Source organism: Bubalus kerabau, chromosome 4 (genome assembly GCF_029407905.1).
Source record: "Bubalus kerabau isolate K-KA32 ecotype Philippines breed swamp buffalo chromosome 4, PCC_UOA_SB_1v2, whole genome shotgun sequence".
Taxonomy (NCBI): Eukaryota; Metazoa; Chordata; class Mammalia; order Artiodactyla; family Bovidae; genus Bubalus; species Bubalus kerabau.
Window position 1 is genome coordinate 94,358,652 of NC_073627.1, and position 25,465 is coordinate 94,384,116.

The following is a 25,465-nucleotide window of genomic DNA, read 5'->3' on the forward strand; positions in this document are numbered from 1 at the left end:
ATCAGGGAAATGTTTCTCTTCTTAAGATTTATAAAAATGCTGGTACCATAGATACATTTTCATGTTCTTTAAAGAGAACTCATTTTAAAGCTAGAAATGACTGAAAAGGGCCTGGGCCATGATGCTTCCCTTTAGTTATTTTGCTTGATCTGCATATTACTTTGGGAAGAAAACACAACATAGTAAAATAAAATTTACAACAGAAAATAATTAACATTTTAAAAAACATAATGCACAGATGTAGTATCTTTTTTTTCTCCTGAGGAACAAAAGCCCCCTAATCCCAGTTGTCACACCTTTTTTTCCCCTTTTTCTTTAGGCCATCCAGTGAAGAGAGAGAGACTGAAATATCTCTGAAGGATTCTACACTAGATAACTAGGTTGACATACCTGGAATATAAAGAACATTTGAGAAGTTTGTAATGGTTTTCATTTGAAATATTTAGACTGCTGAAAGTTTTAAATTTTTATAAACATAGGTTTTGATGTTTAAAACTTGTTTTGAGGGAGAATCTCCTTATCTTTGTTTAAAAGTGACTAAACATTGCTAATTGTACTTGTGCAGTATTAACAGCTACATTATACAGTAAATGTGAGGGGAAGTTCATTTAGGAAGTGTTAAACTGCTTTTCCGGACATTGGTTGTAGTATATTTTCAGTTAGTGTGTGTATGTTAATGTGTAATTGATAGTAGAAAAAAGTTACATTTTTAAAACTGCTACTTGTATAAACCTTTTCCTCTTTTCCCAGATACTGTGGGTTTTGTGCATAGTTTTTACAAAAACTGGATTTACCAGACTGTCTTTTCACTGTTGTGGGTTTTGTAGAAGTTAAGCATTTTTATAGTTGATAAAATGTTACTTCTATACAAGTACTCACTCCTTCCTTTCTCTTATCAAAAGTTGACTTTAATCTCAATCTACCTTGTGCTACATTATCCTGCTGCTTTGTAATAATGTGCAGTCTGTATGCCTTTTTGTATGACAACTAGATACCCAACTGACATTGAACTGACAATTCTACAAGGTGCAAAACTCATGTTAACTTCTGAAGGTAATTTAGTTTTGTGGCTGAGAATTCAGTGAAAGTCACATGTGAGTTTCCTGCAGTAAGCAGGAGTATATGTAGGAATGAATCTGGCTTTTAGGGTTCAACCATTTAAGATCCTTTATAGGCAGTAGTAGCTGAAACTGAAAACTAAATGATAAAAGTTTATTTTTGAGAAATGTCTCGAGTTTCTGAATTTTTTAAAATGTCCCACTCATTAAAGAAGTCAAGTATTTTTTTAATTGGAAAAAATGCAATCCATAATGCTTTTTGCAGTAAATAAAAAAATACTATCTAAGGAAACAAACCTATTTGAAAACATGACTATGAGAAGGGAATTTTTATTTCTAATGCATCATGTGACAGGATTGCAAAAAGTTACTCTGAGGCAGCAGACAAAAGTGAAGGAGTTGTCTGTATTTTCATGTATATGGACTAAATCAGAGTGAACAAAGGTTAACACAGAATTTTAAGAACAACCTTAACAAACAGGATTTCTAAGATATTTTGAATACTAGGTCAGTTGGTGGTTTGCAGTAGCTTAAAAGATGCTTCTCATGTTTGGAAACTAGGAATACGGGAAAAAGGCTTAAATACCAGTGTTTGCATGTGACATGCATTGTATGCTTTGACCTCTCGGGTAATTTTTTTCATCTTTAGATGAAAACTTGGAATCATTTCAGTAATTGGAGTCTTGCTTTTGAGAGGCCTTACAATGGAACTAGGACCCACTGTTCTGAGGGAACTCTGGCTATTATATCTGTTTGGTCCTTACACAATTTAAACTTGGACAAATTTATTCTAGTTAAGCCATAAGTGTCAACATGTAAACTTGTTTTGATTAAAGAATTTTTCTATCAAACTTCACTAGTAAATTACTTCTTTGCCATGTAAAAAAAGTGGGATGGAATTCTGGATTTGCTTCTAAGAGAGTATAACGTGGTCATAGAAACTGTATTATTTGGGGACACAGGTTACTAAAACGTAAGCTCAAAATGACAAAAATTAAGGAAATGCCCTTTAGTGACCCAAGGGACCTACACAGTTTTACCAAGAAACCATAGAGGATTGAAAATCTGGAGGTAACATTGTCATTCTGAAACTTTATGTCTGATACTTTGCTCAGGGCAGTTGATTTATGTAGTGTTAAAAACACAGTTGCCTTCTCTTTAGTCTCTAAGAAAATTTTTTCATAGGCTGATTGACAGATAAACCATTCTCAAAACTCTTAAGGAAGAGTCGTATGAACAATTACCAATCTTTAGGAGCACTGGCTCAATTTAAATTTGTATTTGGTCAAAACTCCACAGCTGAGTAAGTCTGGAAGAGATATTTTAAATGAGATAGCTAGTGCCCCCCAACCAAGCATGTTTTTTTAAATGTATAAGCAGTATCTATTTTGTGTTCCTTTTTTTTTTTTTTAACCACCAGGTAACATTTAAAAATAAGTTCACAAAGAGTAAGTTATGCAGTGACCCAGCAGAATCCATTGTTGCATGTTTTCTCAACTGCTTTGGCAAAATTTCAAATGTATCCAAGCTGGAGATGCTGAACACACTGTTTGTGTAAACAGCTTGACTGTAATACCTTAAGCCTCATATTTGCTAGTATATCCTGTGACTTCCAAATAGTAGGATGATAGAGTTTACCCAATTGGCTGATGCATTGATTATAGCATACCCACACACACTTACCTGGTTAAAGATGTCAGGTCAAGATGAGGTCTGCCATCTAATCCTGTACAAAGGCTTTCATAAGGCTCTGAAGCCTTCACTAACACAACTTATTTTGTCCCATTGGCCAGAGAAAGGATCTACTGGAAATAATAAAGCCATAGTTATATTAGGCAGAAATGTGTTTATAATTTGTTTATTCATGATCTGCTATGTAATTTTCTAACCTTAGAGATGATAAAAACACTGCAATATGATCAGGAGAAAGGTCAAATAATCTTTAAAGGATACTGAGCCTAAAATAATTCAGTATCTAGAATTATTATTCTGGATAATAATTTTGTGCATGTCCATCCACTACTGTATCAAAACTGATTCATTTCTAACATAGGATATTAGTAGGTTCATGACATTTCATATCTGCCTTCATTAGATAAACTGTTATATGTAGTTTAACAGTTATGTGTTTAATACTGATTTTACAGCTACGAAATCCCTGATTTGAGGCATCTTTTATACCTACTTCAAAATTAGGAGTTTCAACATGAACTTAGGAGGGAGACATGTATAATTGATATGCAGCACACTGGCAAGCTCTAAGACAATACGGCTACTTTTCCTCTAGATCTCATTAGGAAATGAAGATAGGTATCTCAGCCTTTGTAACTTTGGTGGAGATGTTAACTTTAAGAATCACAGAGTAATAATCTCAATGAATAACAAAATAGGAATTTTAATAGCAGTATAACATTTTAACTGACATTCTAATTTCTCTGCCAGTAAAATGAGTTGACTGGTACAACACATACATTAATGCTGCTTTAAGACAATACACTTACTGGAATTTGCTGTTTTGAGAATATGAAATGATGAAAATAAAAGTAAGGAGACCCTTGTAGAATGCAGTTTAAAGATAAAGGAAGCAAAAATTCATTTTTACCTGTGGAACTTTTAAGGAATTAGATAAATCTCAGGTTTTCCCGCAGGATTTTCAATTTGTTCAAATTGAACTCATTGGAGACATGGAAGTAAACATTTAGGCAACAGTAGCCAGCCAGCCATGAAGGGACAGAGCTCTTAAGTTTCTTATGCTGGTTCTCTGGTGTACTGACTGAACCAGTGAATATAACCACTGGACACAGGTGACAGGTCTTCTACATACCCCAGTCGACTCAACTGATTTAAGTGGCATTTAAGTCCGTAAAACATTTTATTGTTAACTTTTTAAACACACGTCTTAAAGGCTTCATCAGTTTTTGATTTATATGGTAAATGTTCTCAGCCATGCAGGGAAAGTGGAATTCAGCTGAATATATAACCTAGAAGAGAGAAGGTGAAATTTAAGTATATTTTTAAACATTTCAAGTGTTTACAAATTTAATTCTGCTTAATACTTTTCCAGCAAAATATTAATTAAATTTTCCACCAAAAAAGATTTCCAGAGTATTTCAATAAAATCAGATCAGATCAGATCAGTCGCTCAGTCGTGTCCGACTTTTTGCGACCCAATGAATCGCAGCACGCCAGGTCTCCCTGTCCATCACCAACTCCCGGAGTTCACCCAGACTCACATCCATCGAGTCAGTGATGCCATACAGCCATCTCATCCTCTGTCGTCCCCTTCTCCTCCTGCTCCCAATCCCTCCCAGCATCAGAGTCTTTTCCAATGAGTCAACTCTTCGCATGAGGTGGCCAAAGTACTGGAGTTTCAGCTTTAGCATCATTCCTTCCAAAGAAATCCCAGGGCTGATCTCCTTCAGAATGGACTGGTTGGATCTCCTTGCAGTCAGTCCAAGGGACTCTCAAGAGTCTTCTCCAACACCACAGTTCAAAAGCATCAATTCTTTGGCGCTCAGCCTTCTTCACAGTCCAACTCTCATATCCATACATGACCACGGGAAAAACCACAGCCTTGACTAGACGAACCTTTGTTGGCAAAGTAATGTCTCTGCTTTTGAATATGCTGTCTAGGTTGGTCATAACTTTCCTTCCAAGGAGTAAGCGTCTTTTAATTTCATGGCTGCAGTCACCATCTGCAGTGATTTTGGAGCCCCCAAAAATACACTCTGACACTGTTTCCACTGTTTCCCCATCTATTTCCCATGAAGTGGTGGGACCGGATGCCATGATCTTCGTTTTCTGAATGTTGAGCTTTAAGCCAACTTTTTCACTCTCCACTTTCACTTTCATCAAGAGGCTTTTTAGTTCCTCTTCACTTTCTGCCATAAGGGTGGTGTCATCTGCATATCTGAGGTGATTGATATTTCTCCCGGCAACCTTGATTCCAGCTTGTGTTTCTTCCAGTCCAGCATTTCTCATGATGTACTCTGCACAGAAGTTAAATAAACAGGGTGACAATATACAGCCTTGACGAACTACTTTTCCTATTTGGAACCAGTCTGTTGTTCCATGTCCAGTTCTAACTGTTGCTTCCTGACCTGCATACAGGTTTCTCAAGAGGCAGATCAGGTGGTCTGGTATTCCCATCTCTTTCAGAATTTTCCACAGTTTATTGTGATCCACACAGTCAAAGGCTTTGGCATAGTCAATAAAGCAGAAATAGACGTTTTTCTGGAACTCTCTTGCTTTTTCTATGATTCAACGGATTCTGGCAATTTGATCTCTGGTTCCTCTGCCTTTTCTAAAACCAGCTTGAACATCAGGAAGTTCACGGTACACATACTGCTGAAGCGTGGCTTGGAGAATTTTGAGCATTACTTTACTAGCATGTGAGATGAGTGCAATTGTGCGGTAGTTTGAGCATTCTTTGGCATTGCCTTTCTTTGGGATTGGAATGAAAACTGACCTTTTCCAGGTGTGTGGCCACTGCTAAGTTTTCCAAATTTGCTGGCATATTGAGTGCAGCACTTTCACAGCATCATCTTTCAGGATTTGGAATAGCTCAACTGGAATTCCATCACCTCCACTAGCTTTGTTCGTAGTGATGCTTTCTAAGGCCCACTTGACTTCACATTCCAGGATGTCTGGCTCTAGGTCAGTGATCACACCATCATGATTATCTGGGTCGTGAAGATCTTCAATAAAATAAGTAGCTACAATTTTCTCTGATGGATCTAGACCTTCCTCAAAATTATCAAAGTTGTCCTCAGGCCCCAAATGAGAATTGGATAACTAGATTATCATAACAAAGGTACTAGAAGAATGAAGAGCTGGGCTAGAAAAATAATTGTTTTATATTTGCATATAGAATGCTGGGTATTACTGCCAAACAACAGCAATGCAGAGCCAGCAATCCATGGGATCTTGATTTCCCATGTCCACTCAGTGGTTATGTTAGATAAAACCTATTTTTTTTAATCATAAAAATATTAAAATTGTCATACATTTTAAACTTAATAGCATTTGTGATTCCAAAAAGTTCTCAAGAAATGAAGCTTCAATTTAAGTGTTACTTCTATGAAGTTATGAGATATATTCAAGCTCTTTATACATTCAATTCATGTAGTGAGAGTCTTGAAGTGTTTAGTTAACATTATAAAAGTTCAGTGTAAAATTACACAATAGCTCTTCTGAATACTGTATTTATTAAGTACTTTTATTCTTAACCTCTCCATTTTTATTACAGATATTTGAAGGATATTTACCTTGGAAGCCTCATGGTACAAGGTGTAGCTCTCATATTCTTCAAAGAATTTTCAAAACACTTCCGTCACTTGATGTATCTTTAGGAGAATTTTGCTAATGGTAGATGAGCAAAAACCCCTCTGGACAAAGCAAATAGGCAAAGTACAGACTGGGAGAAAACCAGAATACTTAAGTCTGACAAAGGATTTGTATTCAGAATACATAAAGCACTCCTACAACTCAATAGACAACTCACTTAAAAATGGGCAAGAAACTATACTTTGGAATAAATATTAATTTAATTCAAACATTTAAATACATTCAGACTGCTTAAGATCTGTGATTTGAACTTTTTGCAGGGATGACAACTTTAGCCGATTGTTTCTGGTGGATCCTGTTCCTCGTTGGCATTTCTTGGAAGTAAAGTAACCAAGTTATTTCACAAGGGTACACTTTTGGATATTAATTAAAGGTTCCAGGATCGACATAGGGATAAGCGAGGAATTCCCCCAGTTTGTTGCCTTCTGCATCATAGTGGAGCATTCGGAAGCAAACATCACAAAAGAAACATGGGTCCTGTGGTGCAAAACTGTCATTGTTCGTCACCCATCTGTAGTTAAAAAAGATGTACGTCATTACAGTCAACTTTTTCATGCTTTAATGTGCTGTAGTAATATGTATAGGTAACATTCCCACTATTGCCTTATTCTATCTTATTTATACAGTATAATCCTTTATATAAATAATATTGTATACACATATATACGTACAGACGTAACACTACCAGTATTCTACAATGCAAAAAGGACAATTTTCTCTGAAAGATTTCTCCTTAAAGGTAAGTAGAAAAGAATATAAATCCATATTTGAAAGTATCATACACTTGAACGACATACTTAGCCTTCAAACATTAGAGTTGAGGATAAAATGTTATATACAGAGGGTATTCAAATAGGAATATGGGTAACTGTCAACTGAGATTTTGTTTTTTAACAAGGATATCACATTAAGTGAAAATGATATTTTTCAGTCTGTCTGAATTGTGCATCTCATGGAATGTTTTGACATTCCCTGATTGCCATTTTGATCTGATAACTGATTTATCGTGTGTTTCAATTGATCATTTAGAAAAGCATGGTGTGGTAGGGAACCCAAAACACACTAATGACACTAAATTCTTCCATTTTCCTCTGGATGGTTTTATGAGTGATTCACAGTTAAACGTCTAAACATGCAAAACCACAAAACTGTATAAAACCATATTTTGACCTCATTAAAATAAAAACGAGACGAAGTGTTATTTTTATCATGGAGAAGCTGTGGATGAAGCCATTTTGGAAACTGCTGACAAGAGGCAGAAAGAGAACCTGGCTCCCTGATGACCATCCAGATTAAGTTATCACCAAACTATAAAGTCTGACCTAGTCCCTAGACTTCTATTATACATAATTCAATTGGTTATTGTTTAAAAACACAGCTGTAGCTTAAACTGATTTGTACTACTGTTTGTAGTGCTTTCTAACTAGATAAAACTCTTTATATTATTTATATACCAAAGTATAAGTCCTCAATTCAAAATAGAAAAAAACAAATACCAAAGATCGAAAGTGCTTCACTACTGAAAACCAGTACTACCCAAGGAAAAAAGCAGAATCACTTACCGAGCTGTGAACATTTTACAAACAAAACATTTTCTGGTCCAGAGCCAGTGCTTCTTGATGATAAGGGGATAAAGTGTCTTATCCAGGCAGTCGTCATGATGCACAAGCCTTTTGTACATGAAAAAATAAATGATGTGCAAATTTTTGTAATCTGTAATGAAACACATCCTTACCTCAAAATGAACAATACAGTAGGTATATTTTCAATCTGTTGTGTTCCATAAAACACTTTCTCCAAAAGACATTTGGGATTAAACACTTTTCTGTGAAGTTTCCCAAACCTCTTCAGGGCCATGTACACTGTGACTCTTGAGAGGGAAATGTAGGCAGCATTACCTGGGTGAATTTCTTCAAATCCATGCTTTGTTTACTTAGTACTTTTTTTATGGAACACAGTTTGACAAAGTGTACTCAGTGCTACAGATTAAGTGGTTTTGAATTACAAACATGGCTCTCTCTAATTAAAAAACTCCTTTACTGAAAATCCAAATCTGGCTTTGGTATAATGTGAATTGGTAGGATTTTAGTTTTAGGTATAAGAATTAAGAAATTTTAAAAATGGAAAGTCAGTTTACACCATTTATCAGCGTAGTGGGTTTGGATAAATCCTTATCCATGCTGGACCCCCCAATTCTCCATTTGAAAAATGAAGGTCATGTACAACAGTATTCTAAAAACCCCTTAAGAATTATAAAATTTGATATTTTTTTTTCCAGTAACAAAGGGTAGCACTATATTAACTTCGCCATCAGAAAATGATTTGTTGTTCAGTCACTAAGTCGTGTCTGACTCTGTGACCCCATGGACTGCAGCATGTGGTTCCAAGATGAAGGCTTCCATGTCCTTCATCAGAAAGTGATTAATAAACCTGATAGCTTACCAACTATTAAACTATGGGATAGCAATGAATGATTAAATCCTCCTCTAAGATAAAAATTACTTGTGAAAGGCACACAGTTGTGTCCACCTCTTTGTGATTCCATGGACTCTACAGTCCATGGAATTCTCCAGGCCAGAATACTGGAGTGGGTAGCCTTTCCCTTCTCCAAGGGATCTTCCCAGCCCAGGAATCGAACCAGGGTCTCCTGCATTGCAGGTGGATTCTTTACCAACTGAGGGAAGAATTACTTGTCAATTACATTAAAAAACTCCCTAGGAAAGTCCTACATAGCAAATGCTTAGTAAGTGAAAATTGCTTTTCTAAGTTGCCTTGAATTTTAGGAATGATGCTGTACAGCCTACACTATGAGAAATGTAAGGACACTTAGATCATCAGAGAAAAGTGGATTATCTTCCATTTCATGCTTATTCTGAGGCACATTCCCCCTCATCTGAGTAAAGAGCAAGCAGAACAGCTTATATTGAAACTTAGAAAAGAAATACATTATCAAAGAAATATATAATTTTAAGTCCTGTAAATCTATGAGGTTTATGAGCGCTTCTGGCTCTTGCCTCAGCAATTCTTCCTAAGAGGCAACTGTCTGCCATTCATTTAACTGCCTCTTTTTAATACAGCTTTTCAACAGAACTACTAAACTTTGGATAAATAGATATTTAATGTTTAAATTATGACTAATGAATTAAACATCTCCCTAAACCACACAACTGACTATAGGTTCATTTTCTCATGTAACACTTGTTTTCTAGCTACTAATTCTCTCATGTTTGCATTTCCTTATTAGGTTTTAGTGTGCCTGTCACTAATTCAGTTCCTTATTTGCTGACAGAATGGGATAGTGCTCTTTACATGGGCCACACACCAGTGGGAGGTCTAGCAGTCTTGGGACATGCTTCCTGAGTCCTCGGGTCCAGCTCCAGTCTCTGAACTAAGCTGTTCTCTAGGTCTGCTCTACAGCTATCATCTGAGAGTTCCTTTTATGTCTTTATCTATCCTGCTTTGTATTCCATGTTTTCCTTTTTCAAGATTTACTCTCTGTGTAAAGTACTTTACACAAAGTACATTGAGAATGAGGGCATGGGAAGTAAATTTTTGGAGACTGGTCACTAAAACCAAAAAAAAAAGGGAAAAAAGTAGAGGCAGGGAAAGCCATCAGTCATTGCTCTGTAAGAACATCTTCACTGTCTCAGAAGAAATCAAACCAAGACCAAGGATCAAGCAGAGCTTATTCCTATACTATGGTAGTCTTTCATAAACAGAGATTTCCTAATAAGGAAATGAAAAGCTTTATTCATTAGAGATACCAGCTACACAAAGTTTATAATCCCTAATTCTCATTTTAGATTACTTAAGTCCTTCCCACTCTAAATCTTTATCAAAGCACTAAGTCTTCATATTTGTCAAACATTAGAATTATTCTTCTCTTCCTCCAGTTCCCTTTTATTTCCTTCAAATTCTGATGAAAAGAAACATGCACAGAAATACATGTGCAAAGCAAAGGGTCTATATGAAATACAAAATGGATGATTACTACTAGAATAACAGCTGTCCAATACACAAATGAAGATACTTTAATAGAGTATTTACAGATTTCTAACCCCTAAATAAATACTTTTATAGCAAAAATCTAGCATGTATTATATTTGTCTTTATAGCAGCACTGTGATAAAATATAATTTTTAGTATTTTTTTAATGGAGGAGGGGGGGCCCATGGAGACTCACAGAAGTCATACACTGTCTTTGGGCAAAGGAGGAGCTTCAGTTATTTTTCTGGATTTTTGGCATATTCTACCATTTCAAATAGGGTTTCCCTGGTAGCTCAGATGGTAAAGAATTTGCCTGCAATGCAGGAGACCTGAGTTTGATCTCTGGGTCAAGAAGATCCCCTGAAGAAGGGATCTTCTTCAGAGATCCAATATGGGGGTTCTCCAGAGAACCCACTCCAATATTCTTGCTTGGAGAATTCTATGGACAGACCGTGGTGTTACAAACAGTTGGACCATTTCAAATGGCTCACACTGATGCAGATGCAGAGTTGGTCGCTGTAGAAAAAGCAAACATTTTTGCTGCTCCTGAGTCAAGCTGCAGTGATCATTTCTTTTATTCCTCTTATTTCAAACAAATCTACCCATGGTTTTCTACTGTAAAATAAAACAGGACAAATGTTCTGAGTGCTACCACTTACCTTATGTCAGTAATGACAACAACGTGTTCACAGTCTCCCTGGTGACAGTATAAGTAAGGAAAACCCACTTTAATATACAAGTCATTGAAGGTGAAGTCTTCCATCTTAGCAGTCTGAAACTTTCCATAGCCTCTATCATGTGACTCTGACCACTCAATGATGGTTCTGAGGAGGAAAAAGGCAAGGATATCACTGCTCCAAACACTTTGCAACTGCAGTATTTCACAAAAGCTGGCTCACTCAATTAACTGGACAATTACCATCTTGAGGCGAAAATCAGAGTGGTTGATACATGTTGCCAAGTAGGAAGGAAGTCTGGAATTTTTCTGTATCCATGAGAGCAGCAGTTCACAAAGTAAGATCCTGAAACCCCCAGAGACGTTGATGTGGTCAAAAATATCTTTGCAGTAATCCTAAAATGTTATTTGCCCCTTCAGCTGTTTTTCTCTCATAAACACCAGTTTTCAGGAGGCTAAGTGATGTGTAATCACTTAAGATTGAATGGAAAATGTATAACATCACTCTTCTGTTTGGAAAAGTTATTTTTCATAAAAATGTAATTAATGGTAACTGTAATTGGACTATTTAATGATTATTTTTTATTTTTTTATTTTTTAACTTTTGGCTGCACTGGGTCTTCATTGCTACACAGGCTTTCTCTAGTTGGAGGGAGCAGGGGCTACTCTCCAGTTGTGGTGTGTGGCTTCTCATTTTGGTGGCCTCTCATGTTGCAGAGCATGGGTTCTAGGGCACGTGGGCTCAGCAGTTGCAGCATGTGGACTCGAGTACAGGCTCACTAGCTGTGGCACATAGGCTTAGTTGCCCGGTAGCATGTGGGATCTTCCCAGACCAGGGATTGAACTGGTGTCCTCTGCATTGCAAGGCAGATTCTTAACCACTGGAACACCAAGGAAGCCCAGATTATTTAAATTAGTTAATATTTTAAAATATTTCTTAGTTTTGATCTCTAGTATGGTGAATATTTACAGCTATAACCCACATAAAAGCTCTTTGGGGTCTATTATTTACAGTATGAAGGAGTGTGGAGACCAAGTTTGAGAACTACTGCATTAGAATATAGATACAAGTGGTTATAATGAAAGAGTTTATATAAACACTCAGAATAACTATACATATATACAGACTCAGTTGTCAGGACACCAGTAATAAAAGTATGGTAATACTTTTATGTAGATAGCATGATGTCAGACATAGATTTTTCATGTTATATACATAAACAACTTATATATATCCACTCACCTAGGACAATAGTATACACCTGACAAGTCAAAAAAAAAGTGAATTTACTACCACCTAAATATGAAGAAAAGAGATTAATAAAGTGTTGAAGTAGAATTTATTTTTTTCCAGATGTTATCTGTAAGACTCAACACAAGATAAACTATAATTTCTGAAACAGTAGATAATATGTTTTTTTAAGAAAAGTTTAGATAGCTGGCAAAGATCTTGAAATAATCTATGTATGTCTTTGGTAAAAAAAAAAATTTTCTTACAGTGGTAAAAATTTGATTAACTTACTATAACCTAGGCCAACTGGATGAAATAACTTTGAAAATATTTTTAAAATTTGAGAGAGACTTTTTAATCTGAAAACTAGTAAAACAATCTAACAAAATGATTCCTTGGCAAAGATCCTTAACACACCAATAATAGGACTTGTGGAGATAATCTTATTTTGATGAGAAATAGCAAAGACTTTGAGAAGATTTTTGCAAACTATACCTGCTCAAATCTCTGCACTCAGGGTATCTTTTATCGTTATAAAATGTTCCTTCAAAATAGAAGAAGGCTGATTTGTATAGGTCCTAAAAGAAAACAGATGGTATTGAGAAAAAATTCAGTATTAACCATTATAAAATTGCTCTAAGTATTAATTCCAAATTTGTATGTCATAAAATCACACTAGTACATTTTACAGTAATTTCATGCACCTTCACAGAATATGCTCAGCTTATTAACATTTAACAGGAACCTCCTATATGATAAGGTATTATCTTGGTCACCAGGGATAAAGACAGATACAATCCTTGCTACTATTTTCAGTTCTTTCCTATTGCTGTTTTAATCTCTAGGTTTGATTTAAATTTGTATGTTGTCTTGAGATTCATGAAAGGAAACCAATTAAAAATAAGTGTCAGTATTATTTTATGATATGCATACACAGCAGTGACAACTGTTTTAGATACCAGAACTGAAAACTAAACAAAAGTCACCTCACTGATGTTTCCCCAGTGATAATGACAATGATCATGGAATTATGTTATCCTTTTTTGTATTTTCAAATAACTTGTAGGCAAGCAGAATGTGAATATCTATTCTTACTGAAGCAACCTTGCCCAAAGTACCATAGAACCCTCAGGTTTCAACTTGCACACTCCCACACTTTGTATCGGGGCAGTGGTCTCAATTCTGACCTCTTAACAGAATCACAAAAATACCAAAGACCAAATCTCGCCTGAGATCCATTCAGTGAAAATGTCTGAGGATTTGGCTCCGGCACCAGTATTTTCCCAACCCCCTCAGAAGAGTCAGATGTGCAGGCAACTCTGGGAACCACTGTTAGGCGGTCTTTTCCCTTAACCTACACTTACTGCTCACACCTCAGTTTCCTCACCTGTACAATGAGAATATCTGTCATGCACGCTATCTTATAGGACTGTGGTGAGAATCAAAAGCAGTTTAGGAACTTTATAAAATTTATGTACGCTTCAGGCATTGAAAAATATTACGCTAAGATGGCCAAATTTCTCTCCTACTTCTTTGAGGACTTGATGTTTCTCTCTCATTTTTTTTCATTCCCCTATTTACAGCTCACCTGGCACTGGCGTCAGATACCCTTTTAAGACTGGCTGCACTGTTTCTTAGACTACTCAATCTCCTGACTTTCCGTTTCCTTGTGTAAGATATGAGTAAAGCCAACACCTTCTTCCCATGAGGTTGCAGAGATAATTTGGAAAACAGCAGTGGCCACAGGACTGGAAAAGGTCAATTTTCATTCCAATCCCAAAGAAAGGCAATGCCAAAGAATGCTCAAACTACCGCACAATTACACTCATCTCACATGCTAGTAAAGTAATGCTCAAAATTCTCCAAGCCAGGCTTCAGCAATATGTGAACCGTGAACTTCCTGATGCTCAAGCTGGTTTTAGAAAAGGCAGAGGAACCAAAGATCAAATTGCCAACATCCGCTGGATCATGGAAAAAGCAAAAGAGTTCCAGAAACACATCTATTTCTGCTTTATTGACTATGCCAAAGCCTTTGACTGTGTGGATCACAATAAACTGTGGAAAATTCTGAAAGAGATGGGAATACCAGACCACCTGATCTGCCTCTTGAGAAATTTGTACGCAGATCAGGAAGCAACAGTTAGAACTGCACATGGAACAACGGACTGGTTCCAAATAGGAAAAAGAGTTCGTTAAGGCTGTATATTGTCACCCTGTTTATTTAACTTATATGCAGAGTACATCATGAGAAATGCTGGACTGGAAGAAACACAAGCTGGAATCAAGATTGCTGGGAGAAATATCAATAACCTCAGATATGCAGATGACACCACCCTTACGGCAGAAAGTGAAGAGGAACTCAAAAGCCTCTTGATGAAAGTGAAAGTGGAGAGTGAAAAAGTTGGTTAAAAGCTCAACATTCAGAAAACGAAGATCATGGCATCCAGTCCCATCACTTCATGGGAAATAGATGGGGAAACAGTGGAAACAGTGTCAGACTTTATTTTTGGGGGCTCCAAAATCACTGCAGATAGTGACTGCAGCCATGAAATTAAAAGACGCTTACTCCTTGGAAGGAAAGTTATGACCAACCTAGATAGCATATTCAAAAGCAGAGACATTACTTTGCCAACAAAGGTTCGTCTAGTCAAGGCTATGGTTTTTCCTGTGGTCATGCATGGATGTGAGAGTTGGACTGTGAAGAAGGCTGAGCGCCGAAGAATTGATGCTTTTGAACTGTGGTGTTGGAGAAGACTCTTGAGAGTCCCTTGGACTGCAAGGAGATCCAACCAGTCCATTCTAAAGGAGATCAGTCCTGGGATTTCTTTGGAAGGAATGATGCTAAAGCTGAAACTCTAGTACTTTGGCCACCTCATGTGAAGAGTTGACTCATTGGAAAAGACTCTGATGCTGGGAGGGATTGGGGGCAGGAGGAAAAGGGGACAACAGAGGATGAGACGGCTGGAAGGCATCACTGACTCGATGGACGTGAGTCTGAGTGAACTCCGGGAGTTGGTGATGGACAGGGAGGCCTGGCGTGCTGTGATTCATGGGGTCGCAAAGAGTCGGACACGACTGAGCGACTGATCTGATCTGATACTATAATGCCATGCCTGCCTACTATAACACAAAATCCACCACTTACCATACTTTGAAACCCTCAAAGAGGTAAGTAAGCTACGATCCAAAATAATGATTCTGAAAGAATCACTACTGCCTTATTTCGGAAACAAAACAAAATTTAGTATATATAACGTATAGAACTTCACAGTAAGTGATTCAGGGAACATAAAACCTTTTGTCTAATTATTAATTAGAAAGGGAAGTCTAAAAACAAAAATCTTTTCCTTATATTAGTACATAAATGGATAGGTGGGAGTAATCTCAATAAGTTAACTTTCATTTCTAACGGTAACCAGAGATCCTAACTAGTTTCCCTATTTTGTCAGCTAGTTTAAGCCAAACAAGTTCCAAGGGAGGGAAATTACCAACTGATATGGAAAAATTAGTGCCAAGAAGTCACTTTCACTATTAATCTAAGGCAACATAAAGATCTATCAAAGTAACTATGGATAACCAGTATGATCATTTAACAAAGTCGTTAGGTATCTAATAGTCATTTATTCTCTTGCTGACATTCAAGTCTGAAACATCAGAACCTCAGGAACATTCCTAAGATCTGCTAGGAGGAAAATGGTAATGGGTGAAAGAAATGTCAGATAAGCTTGGGTAGGAAAGGTTTTACAACTTAAATTTATGTTACCATTCTTCCTATACCAAGGCTTTACTTAGAATAAAGAACAATAATATATGCATAAAGTATTGTCTAAAAGTTCCTCTTTGTTGTTGTTTAGTCACTAAGTTATGTCCGACTCTTTGCAACCCCACAGACTAGCCCACCAGGCTCCTCTCTCCATGGGATTTCCCAGGCAAGAATACTGGAGTGGGCTGCCACTTCCTTCTCCAGTGGCTCTCCCTGACCAGGGACTGAACTCGGGTCTCCTGCACTGGCAAGTGGACTCTTTACCACTGAGTCACTAGGGAAGCCTGAGAGTTCTTTTAAGGGATTACTGACAAAAAGAGATCTAATCTGAGCAATATTAAAAAGATCAATAGATCAGACATTAAAACCTGAAGAACCACTAAAAAACAAATAAAAATAAACCCAAACTAGCTATCTGGAAAAAAAAAAACAAATACCTGAGCAGAAAATGACTCTGATTTTATACACATATTTTTATTTTTTTACTCTTAAAATCTTTATTAATAGGATTGAGTAAAAGGAATACTTTTTTTTTATTTTATTTTTAATTTAATTAATTTGTTTTAATTGGAGGCTAATTACTTTATAATATTATAGTGGTTTTTGCCATATATTGACATGAATCAGCCATGGGTGTACATGTGTTCCCCATCCTAAATGCCCTCCCACCTCTCTTCACATCCCATCCCTCAGGGTCATCCCAGTTCACCAGCCCTGAGCACCCTGTCTCATGCATCGAACCTGGCCTGGAGATCTGTTTCACATATGATAATATACATTTTCAATGCTATTCTCTCAAATCATACCACCCTCGCCTTCTCCCACAGAGTCCAAAAGATTGTTCTGTACATTTGTGTGTTGTTTGCTGTCTCACATATAGGGTCACTGTTCTCATCTTTCTAAATTCCATATATATGTGTTAGTATACTGTATTGGTGTTTTTCTTTCTGACTTACTGACTTACTTTTCTTTCTTCACTCTGTATAATAGGCTCCAGTATCATGAACCTCATTAGAACTGATTCAAATGCATTCTTTTTAATGGCTACGTAATATTCCATTGTGTCTATGCACCACAGCTTTCTTATCCATTCATCTGCTGATGGACATCGAGCTTGCTTCCATGTCCTAGCTATTATAAACAGTGCTGCAATGAACATTGGGGTACACGTGTCTCTTTCCATTCTGGTTTCCTCGGTGTGTATGCCCAGCAGTGGGATTGCTGGATCATAAGGCAGTTCTATTTCCAGTTTTTTAAGGAATCTCCACACTGTGCTCCATAGTGGCTGTACTAGTTTGCATTCCCACCAACAGTGTAAGAGGGTTCCCTTTTCTCCACACACTCTCCAGCATTTATTGTTTGTAGACTTTTTGATAGCAGCCATTCTGACTGGCTGACGTCACTGTGGTTTTGATTTGCATTTCTCTCATAATGAGTGATGTTGAGCATCTTTTCATGAGTTTGTTACCCATCTGTATGTCTTCTTTGGAGAAATGTCTGTTTAGTTCTTTGGCCCATTTTTTTGATTGGGTCGTTTATTTTTCTGGAATTGAGCTGCAGGAGCTGCTTGTATATTTTTGAGATTAATTCTTTGTCAGTTGCTTCATTTGCTATTATTTTCTCCCATTCTGAAGGCTGTCTTTTCACCTTGCTTATAGTTTCCTTTGTTGTGCAAAAGCTTTTTTAAGTTTAATTATGTCCCATTTGTTTATTTTTGCTTTTATTTCCATTACTCTGGGAGGTGGGTCATAGAGGATCCTGCTGTGATTTCTGTCACAGTGTTTTGCCTATGTTTTCCTCTAGGAGTTTTATAGTTTCTGGTCTTACATTTAGATCTTTAATCCATTTTGAGTTTATTTTTGTGTATGGTGTTAGAAAGTGTTCTAGTTTCATTCTTGTACTAGTGGTGACCGGTTTTCCCAGCACCACTTGTTAAAGAGATTTTTTTCTCCATTGTATATTCTTGCCTCCTTTGTCAAAGATAAGGTGTCCATAGGTGCGTGGATTTATATCTAGGCTTTCTATTTTGTTCCACTGACCTATATTTCTGTCATTGTGTCAGTACCATACTGTCTTGATGACTGTAGCTTTGTAGGATAGCTGAAGTCAGGCAGGTTGATTCCTCCAGTTCCATTCTTCTTTCTCAAGATTGCTTTGGCTATTCGAGGTTTTTTGTATTTCCATACAAATTGTGAAATTATTTGTTCTAGTTCTGTGAAAAATAACGTTGGTAGCTTGATAGGGATTGCATTGAATCTATAGATTGCTTTGGGTAGTACACTCACTTTCACTATATTAATTCTTCAGATCCATGAGCATGGTATATTTCTCCATCTATTTGTGTTCTCTTTGATTTCTTTCATCAGTGTTTTTTATATATATATATATACACACACACACACATATTGGTCTTTTGTTTCTTTAGGTAGAGTTAATCCTAAGTATTTTATTCTTTTCGTTGTTTGGTAAATAGAACTGTTTCCTTAATTTATCTGTTTTCTCATTGTTAGTGTATAGGAATGTAAGTGGTTTCTCTGTGTTAATTCTATATCCTGCAACTTTACTATATTCATTGATTAGCTCTAGTAATTTTCTGGAGGCATCTTCAGGGTTTTCTATGTAGAGGATCATGTCATCTGCAAACAGTGAGAGTTTTACTTTTTCCTTTCCAATCTGGATTCCTTTCATTTCTTTTTCTTCTCTGACTGCTGTGGCTAAACCTTCCAAAACTATGTTGAATAGTAGTGGTGAGAGAGGGCACCCTTGTCTTGTTCCTGATTTTAGGAGAAATGCTTTCAATTTTTCACAATTGAGGATAATGTTTGCTGTGGGTTTATCATATATGGCTTTTATTATGTTGAGGTATGTTCCCTCTATGCCTACTTTCTGGAAGGTTTTTATCATAAATGGATGTTGAATTTTGTCAAAGGCTTTCTCTGCATCTATTGAGATAATCATATGGTTTTTATCTTTTAATTTGTTAATGTGGTGTATCACATTTATTTATTTGTGAATATTAAAGAATCCTTGCATCCCTGGGATAAAGCCCGCTTGGTCATTATGTATGATCTTTTTAATATGTTGTTGGATTCTGTTTGCTAGAATTTTGTTAAGGACTTTTGCATCTATGCTCATCAGTGATATTAGCCTGTAGTTTTCTTTTTTTGTGGCATCTTTGTCTGGTTTTGGTATTAGGCTGATGGTGGCCTCATAGAATGAGTTTGGAAGTTTACCTTCCTCTGCAATTTTCTGGAAGAGTTTGAGTAGGATAGGTGTTAGCTCTTCTCTAAATTTTTGGTAGAATTCAGCTGTGAAGCTGTCTGGTCCTGCGCTTTTGTTTGCTGGAAGATTTCTGATTACAGTTTCGATTTCCGTGCTTGTGATGGGTCTGTTAAGATTTTCTATTTCTTCCTGGTTCAGTTTTGGAAAGTTATACTTTTCTAAGAATTTGTCCATTTCTTCCAAGTTGTCCATTTTACTGGCATATAGTTGCTGATAGTAGTCTCTTATGATCCTTTGTATTTCTGTGTTGTCTGTTGTGATTTCTCCATTTTCATTTCTAATTTTGTTGATCTGATTCTTCTCCCTTTGATTCTTGATGAGTGTGGCAAATGGTTTGTCTATTTTATTTATCTTCTCAAAGAACCAGCTTTTAGCTTTGTTGATTTTTGCTATGGTCTCTCTTGTTTATTTTGCATTTATTTCTGCCCCAATTTTTATGATTTCTTTACTTCGAACCCTGGAGTTCCTCATTTTTTCCTTTTCTAGTTGCTTTAGGTATACACATACTTTAAAATTTTACTTCATTCCTGAAGTACTAGAGTCTAAAACAAACATTAGCAAAACACATTACATTTTAGACATGGCTTTTAAAAAAGATTTAAATACCCTGGCCCAGTCCTCCTAGTCCTGTCACACACCAAATTACTCAAGGAAAGTATTTTATTTAAGTCCTGCTTATTGACTGGAATAAAGATTCTTATTTTCTCAGCTACAAGACCTGCAGGTAAATAATTTATTCCATGATTACCAATAGAATACATGCCAAACATCTCTCTGTTAAAAAAAATCATTATAACGTAGGACTTATTTTCAGTTTGTTAGGTGTGACAATGGCATGGGGTAAACAGATGAAATAATTCTGGCAAAATGCTGAGAACTGTTGAAGGTGGATAATGGGTACATAAGAGCTCATTATACTAGTCTCTCTCTTTTTTTTTAAGCTTTTTATCTTATATGAGGGTATAGCCAATTAACAATATTGTGAGTTTCAGGTGAACAGTGAATGGACTCGGCCATACATATATGCCTGTCTTTTTTGTGTGTGTATTTAGAATTTTCCAAGGGAAAACTTAAAAAAAAAATCATAAAATACAAATGTTAATCAATAGAATAAAAAAATTTTCCACAGACCTAACAACTATTAGCATCAGGAAAATTTCACTTAATTATATGAGTTCACCTTTCTAAAAACATAGTTGGAGAACAAGAAGACAAATGAAACAGGTCCCTAAATACGCAAAGACTCCACAAAGTGCAAGTACTAGAATCTTGCCCTTAACCAGCACAGCTCAAGTTTTCATGCAGTGCTTGTTCACCAAATAAACAAAAGGGTAGGGGATAGATGTCTAAAGCCAGGCACAGTGCCAACACAGCAAAGAACAAACATGGGGCTTTGAAGGCAAGTTGACCATGGTCTGAATCTAGCCTCCACCACTCCTGACCCAACAGGGTTAACTTACAACAATGCTCTGACCACCTTTTTCCTACCTGTAAAATGGTGATATTCTTTCCAAAGATCCTGAACTATCAACTAGTGTATTATACAGCTGGCACATGATAAGTGCTAAATAATAAGAGGATATTATTTTAATACATGGAAGAGGGAGAAACAATGTAAAAGCAGATGTGTAAATAGTTAAAAATAGGACTATGGGTCATTCAGTTTCCTGGTTAGAAAGCTGCTGAAGGCATGAGCACTGATGTACAAACACACTAAACTAAACAAGTCTGGTTAAAAACACTCTTCAGGGTTCCTGGAGCTAAGACTGATTCCCAGATCTGACTCACTGCTTCGAGCAGTTATCACACGGATGAAATAAGGAGGGTGAATTCATATTTTTCTTATTAAACTCATCTTATAAATTTATAGCTATACCTTTTTTTTTCTCATAGGGTAGAGAAACTTTGCATAAGATTGCTTCTCCTTTAAAAGAAACGATAAACCTTCTATTTCCTAGTTTGCATACAGACTTGAGATTCCAGTTGTTTCTCTTTAGTGTTTATCTCCAAAAGCACCAAGCTGACAAACCTGAAGAACCCCAGTATCTTATAACCATTTTCAATGTAACTCAGAAAGTATGCTGCTCTCCATGCCAGTCACCAAAAAGAATGGAACACAGCCAGTCTTGTGGGGCAGACAAACGTATCAAATAGTATCACATATTATTACAAAGCATTAGAATCGATACATGAAACATGCCAGAGTGGCAAACAGAGGACCGTCAAGAAGAACCTCATAAGTGACAGTAAGGGCTTCCCACCCGTGTTCAAACACTCAGAGGCATAAAACAGTATGGTATGCTTGAGGAAGATAAAGGCACTGTGGCCGAAGCCTAAGGTGTAAAAGGAGGCAGGTGAATAGTATAGAAAGTTAACTTGTGAAACACTTCACAAAAGGCCTTATTTGTCAGCCTAAGGAGCCTGGACTACAGACAATGGAGAACCACTGAGATGTTTGGATTAGAGAATCACAGGATCAACTTTTTAAACATTTTATTCTCTTAGAGCAGTTTTAGGTTTACAATAAAACAGGAAGGTAGAGGTTTCCCATGCAGCCCTTGCCCCCGCACACATGCATGGCCTGCCTGCATTATCAACACCACTCACCAGAATGGTACGTTTGTTACCAAGGATAAACCTACAACAACACATCACAATTACCCAATGTCCAGAGAGTTCCCTCTTGGTGTTTGATTTGTTTTTAAAAGACATCTTGAGTGGCATGTATAGGACAGTCTTAAGGTGGGAAAACCAGTTAAGAAGTCTCTATAATAGTTCCTGGAGAAGATGCTGAGGGCCCAAACTAAAGCACACAGCAGTGGAAAAAACAGTCTGGAGCTATTAAGGCAGAATAAAGAGGAATGGAAAAGGAGAGTTTCATCTGAAGAAAAAGGGAGATGGTAGAGTAATGAGTTCAAGACTAAACGTTGAGCTTGAGGTATTCTGGTTCGTTTATTTATTCAACAAGGACTTGACCACTTCCTCTGTGCCACACATCATCACAGAAATACACCTCTGTATTCCTAATTTCTAAATTCCTCTGTATTCCTGTATTCCTAAAACAAAGACCCTACCCTCATGGTTCAAGAGAAGACAGACAAACATATAACTTAACATTAGGTAGTGTTATTAGCAAGTCTGGGGAAGAGAGGGAAAGATCTCTTTGTCAAGGCAACATCAGAAACATGAAGAAATGAAGGAGTGAGCTATCTGAATACCTGGGTGAAAAACAATACCTAAGGTGAGGAAACAAGAGAAACAAAGGCTCTGAGCAGAACCCTGCTTAGCATATATGAGAAAGAGCAAGAATGGCTCATGGTGTGAAGGCAACAAGTGACAAAGAGGGTGTTAAGATATAAGGTCCAGAGGCAGACAGGACCACAAAAAGGACTTTGTATTTTATTCTAGATGTAAGAGGAAGCCTCTATAGACTTTCCAGTTGAAAAGCAACAGGGTCTGCCTGATACTTTAGAGTATCATTCTGGCTTGGTGTAAAGGATAAACAGAAGTGTGAAAGGGAGCAGCGGGAATGGTCACTAGGCTACTCCACAGTTCAGGCAAGAGATGACGGTGGTTTCTCAGTCTGCTACCTGTGAAGCAGATACACAGAAAGATACTAAACATAATTTGAAAGTAGAGCCAAAGCACTTGCTGACACCTTCCATGTGGGATGAAAAGGAGGCAAAGATGATTCCAAGGTTGTTGGCTTAAGTAACCAGGTGTAGAATGAGCATATTTACTGAGATGCAAACACTGGGGAAGGTACAGATTTGAGGAGGAAGAGAGAACTAGAGTCTGTTTCTGAACATACTAGGTTTCAAGTGGCTATTAGACGTTCAGTAATGGTCAAGGAGGCAATTGGAAAAAATAAATCTGGAGTTTGGAGATACTGAGATTGGAGATAACAAATCCGGACTAGGAATCTGGACAAGTTCACTTTGATTCAAAGGGCTTAGTAACATTCACCAGTTCGGAGGATCAGAAGCATCCAGCAGAGGAGTAAAAAAAGTCAGTCGGATAGGAAGAAAATGAGGCGGGTGTAATGTCTTAAAAGCCAAGTTAAGAAAGTGGTTCAAGGAAGAAGGAATATTTACTTGTGTTGTGCCAATCAGAGATCAAGTGAGATGAGAAATGAATCTGTGGCGGCAGCAATGAAGTGGTTTTGGCGGAGCGGTGATGAGCAAGAGTGCGTGGGGGACAAAGGGGAGAGAAAAAGAGAAACAATGAGCCGAGGCCCTTATTAATTCATGATTCTTGAGTCAGTTTAATGAGAAGAAAACAGAAAAATGAGACGGTAGCCAGAGGAAGATACATGGTTAAGAGAAGGTTTTAGGGTAGAAGATAGTACAGTCTATTTGTGTGCTGATGGGACAGGCAACAGAAGGGAAAAAGCTGATGATGCAGGAAAAAAGGGGATAGTACAAGAACAAAGTCCTTCGTTATGCAGTGGGGTTGGAATCTAGCAGACACCTAGACTGGCTTTGAGAGCAGGAGTTTTAATCCATCCACTGTAACAGGTGGGAAGAAGAATGCATGGGCAGATGGGTAAATGTGGGTGAGAGATGACAGAAAATTCTTTTCTGATAACATATTTTCTCAGTGAAATAAATAGCAGCTGAAGGGGAGTGATAAGGAAAAGATGTTGGCAGTTTCAGAAGGAACAAAACAGTTACCTTTAAAAGTGGAAGGGTATATCAAGTATAGAGACGTGGTAAAATTGTCACGCAGCACTGAGGCTAATGACAATGTCCAGTAGACACTTACAAAGAATGAGTTTGGAAACCAAGAGAGAAAGAGATTCATAAAGACTGGAGTATACGTAAAACCATAAAATTAAAACTGGGGGGAAAGCCCAGGAGATGAATTTAGAATAAGAATTAAGATGAGACCTAAGTTATAACAGCATTTATGTGGCTGATGATAAAGGAATGAGCATAAAGAGATTCTGATGGTTCACATCCAAACTCTATTGGACATACTAATTGTTCCAAACAGCTTTTTAGTGACCTACAGGAGATGCTGTCCCTCTTAAATATGCCAGTAAATCTGAGGTCCTCTGCCAGGGTTGTACCAGCTAATAGAACTGGGTCAAGCTTGCTCTGTGATGAAATTCAGAAGGATCCAGGCCCTACTACATTATTGAGTAAGCAATCCCTTCTGAAAACTGTGGGTGGCCCGTCTGCCTTTCTATCCTGTTTCAGCAAGTATGGACGGTTTCTCTGTCCTTTTGAGAGCAGCACCCTGGGAAATACCAGCAAGGCCCAGTGTCACAGGTTATGTCCCTGTTTGCTTCTGTCCGTGGGTTGAAAGGTTCTTCTGTGGGCAGTGATGCTCTTGGGTGGACTCCAACCCTCTGCTAGGGTCAGTTATGACAGACAAACTCATACAGAGTTTGAAAGAAGAGAGAGTGAACAGCAAATTCCAGTGCTACAGTGAGATCAAGTTGTATGCACATGGAAAAGAGACCTATTGGTTGGTACTGTGCCCTTAGAAAGAAGAGTGTACAAAGAATGGTTGAGAAATAAATGGGAGATGAAATCAAAACCAAATATAGCCTCATCTTTGAAAAGGTCTTGATGATAAAAAGAAGGGATAAGCTTGATGGAATGGCACAGAAGAAAGCATTTACTGGAATGCTTATGAGCCTGTAATCCTATTTCCTTAGCTTATGATTATTATTTTCTCCTGTTCTATGATGGTTAGAAATTTTAAAAATCACCTTACCTTGCTGATGTTCTCAGGAGCCTGGTCAGGAGTGTTGCTGAATTCCCCACCAATCTGGAGGTCACTGACACAGCAAATGGAATCCCTCAGTTCCGTGAGCTTTTGACTGCCCAATACCAGCATCGTTTGGTAGGGCTTGTGTTCTCTGTGCTACAAGTCAGACAGTAAATAAATCAGTGTTCACTTAGAGACAAAGCAATTCAACTGTAAATCCTGTCATGACCAGATCTAAATTAAGTTACTGGTTATCATAAGTTATACCCATAATATGCTGTCCTGAGTTTTCTTAGATTCTGCATTTGTCCACTCAGCACTGATCTTTTAAAAATATTTATTCATTTTATTTATTTGGCTGTATCGGGTCTTAGCTGCGGCATGTAGGCTCTTCCCTGTGACTG

The 25,465-nt window shown here is 37.3% G+C and overlaps 2 protein-coding genes across 2 annotated transcripts in view; one reads left to right on the forward strand and one right to left on the reverse strand.

Moving 5' to 3' along the window:
• The window catches only part of PSIP1 (PC4 and SRSF1 interacting protein 1), a 43,908-nt gene extending 41,999 nt beyond the window's left edge, over positions 1-1,909 (forward strand). The window contains exon 16 of the mRNA XM_055578023.1: positions 320-1,909. Coding sequence (XP_055433998.1) covers positions 320-380 — 61 coding nt within the window. The 3' untranslated portion in view covers positions 381-1,909. The remainder of the gene's footprint in view (positions 1-319) is intronic.
• Positions 1,910-6,590: 4,681 nt separating this feature from the next.
• The window catches only part of SNAPC3 (small nuclear RNA activating complex polypeptide 3), a 38,245-nt gene continuing 19,370 nt past the window's right edge, over positions 6,591-25,465 (reverse strand). Inside the window, exons 5-9 of the mRNA XM_055578027.1 lie at positions 25,068-25,217; positions 12,794-12,876; positions 11,051-11,215; positions 7,967-8,074; positions 6,591-6,915 (exon numbers count right to left, since the gene is read on the reverse strand). Of these exons, the coding sequence (XP_055434002.1) occupies positions 6,768-6,915; positions 7,967-8,074; positions 11,051-11,215; positions 12,794-12,876; positions 25,068-25,217 (654 nt within the window). The 3' untranslated portion in view covers positions 6,591-6,767. The remainder of the gene's footprint in view (positions 6,916-7,966; positions 8,075-11,050; positions 11,216-12,793; positions 12,877-25,067; positions 25,218-25,465) is intronic.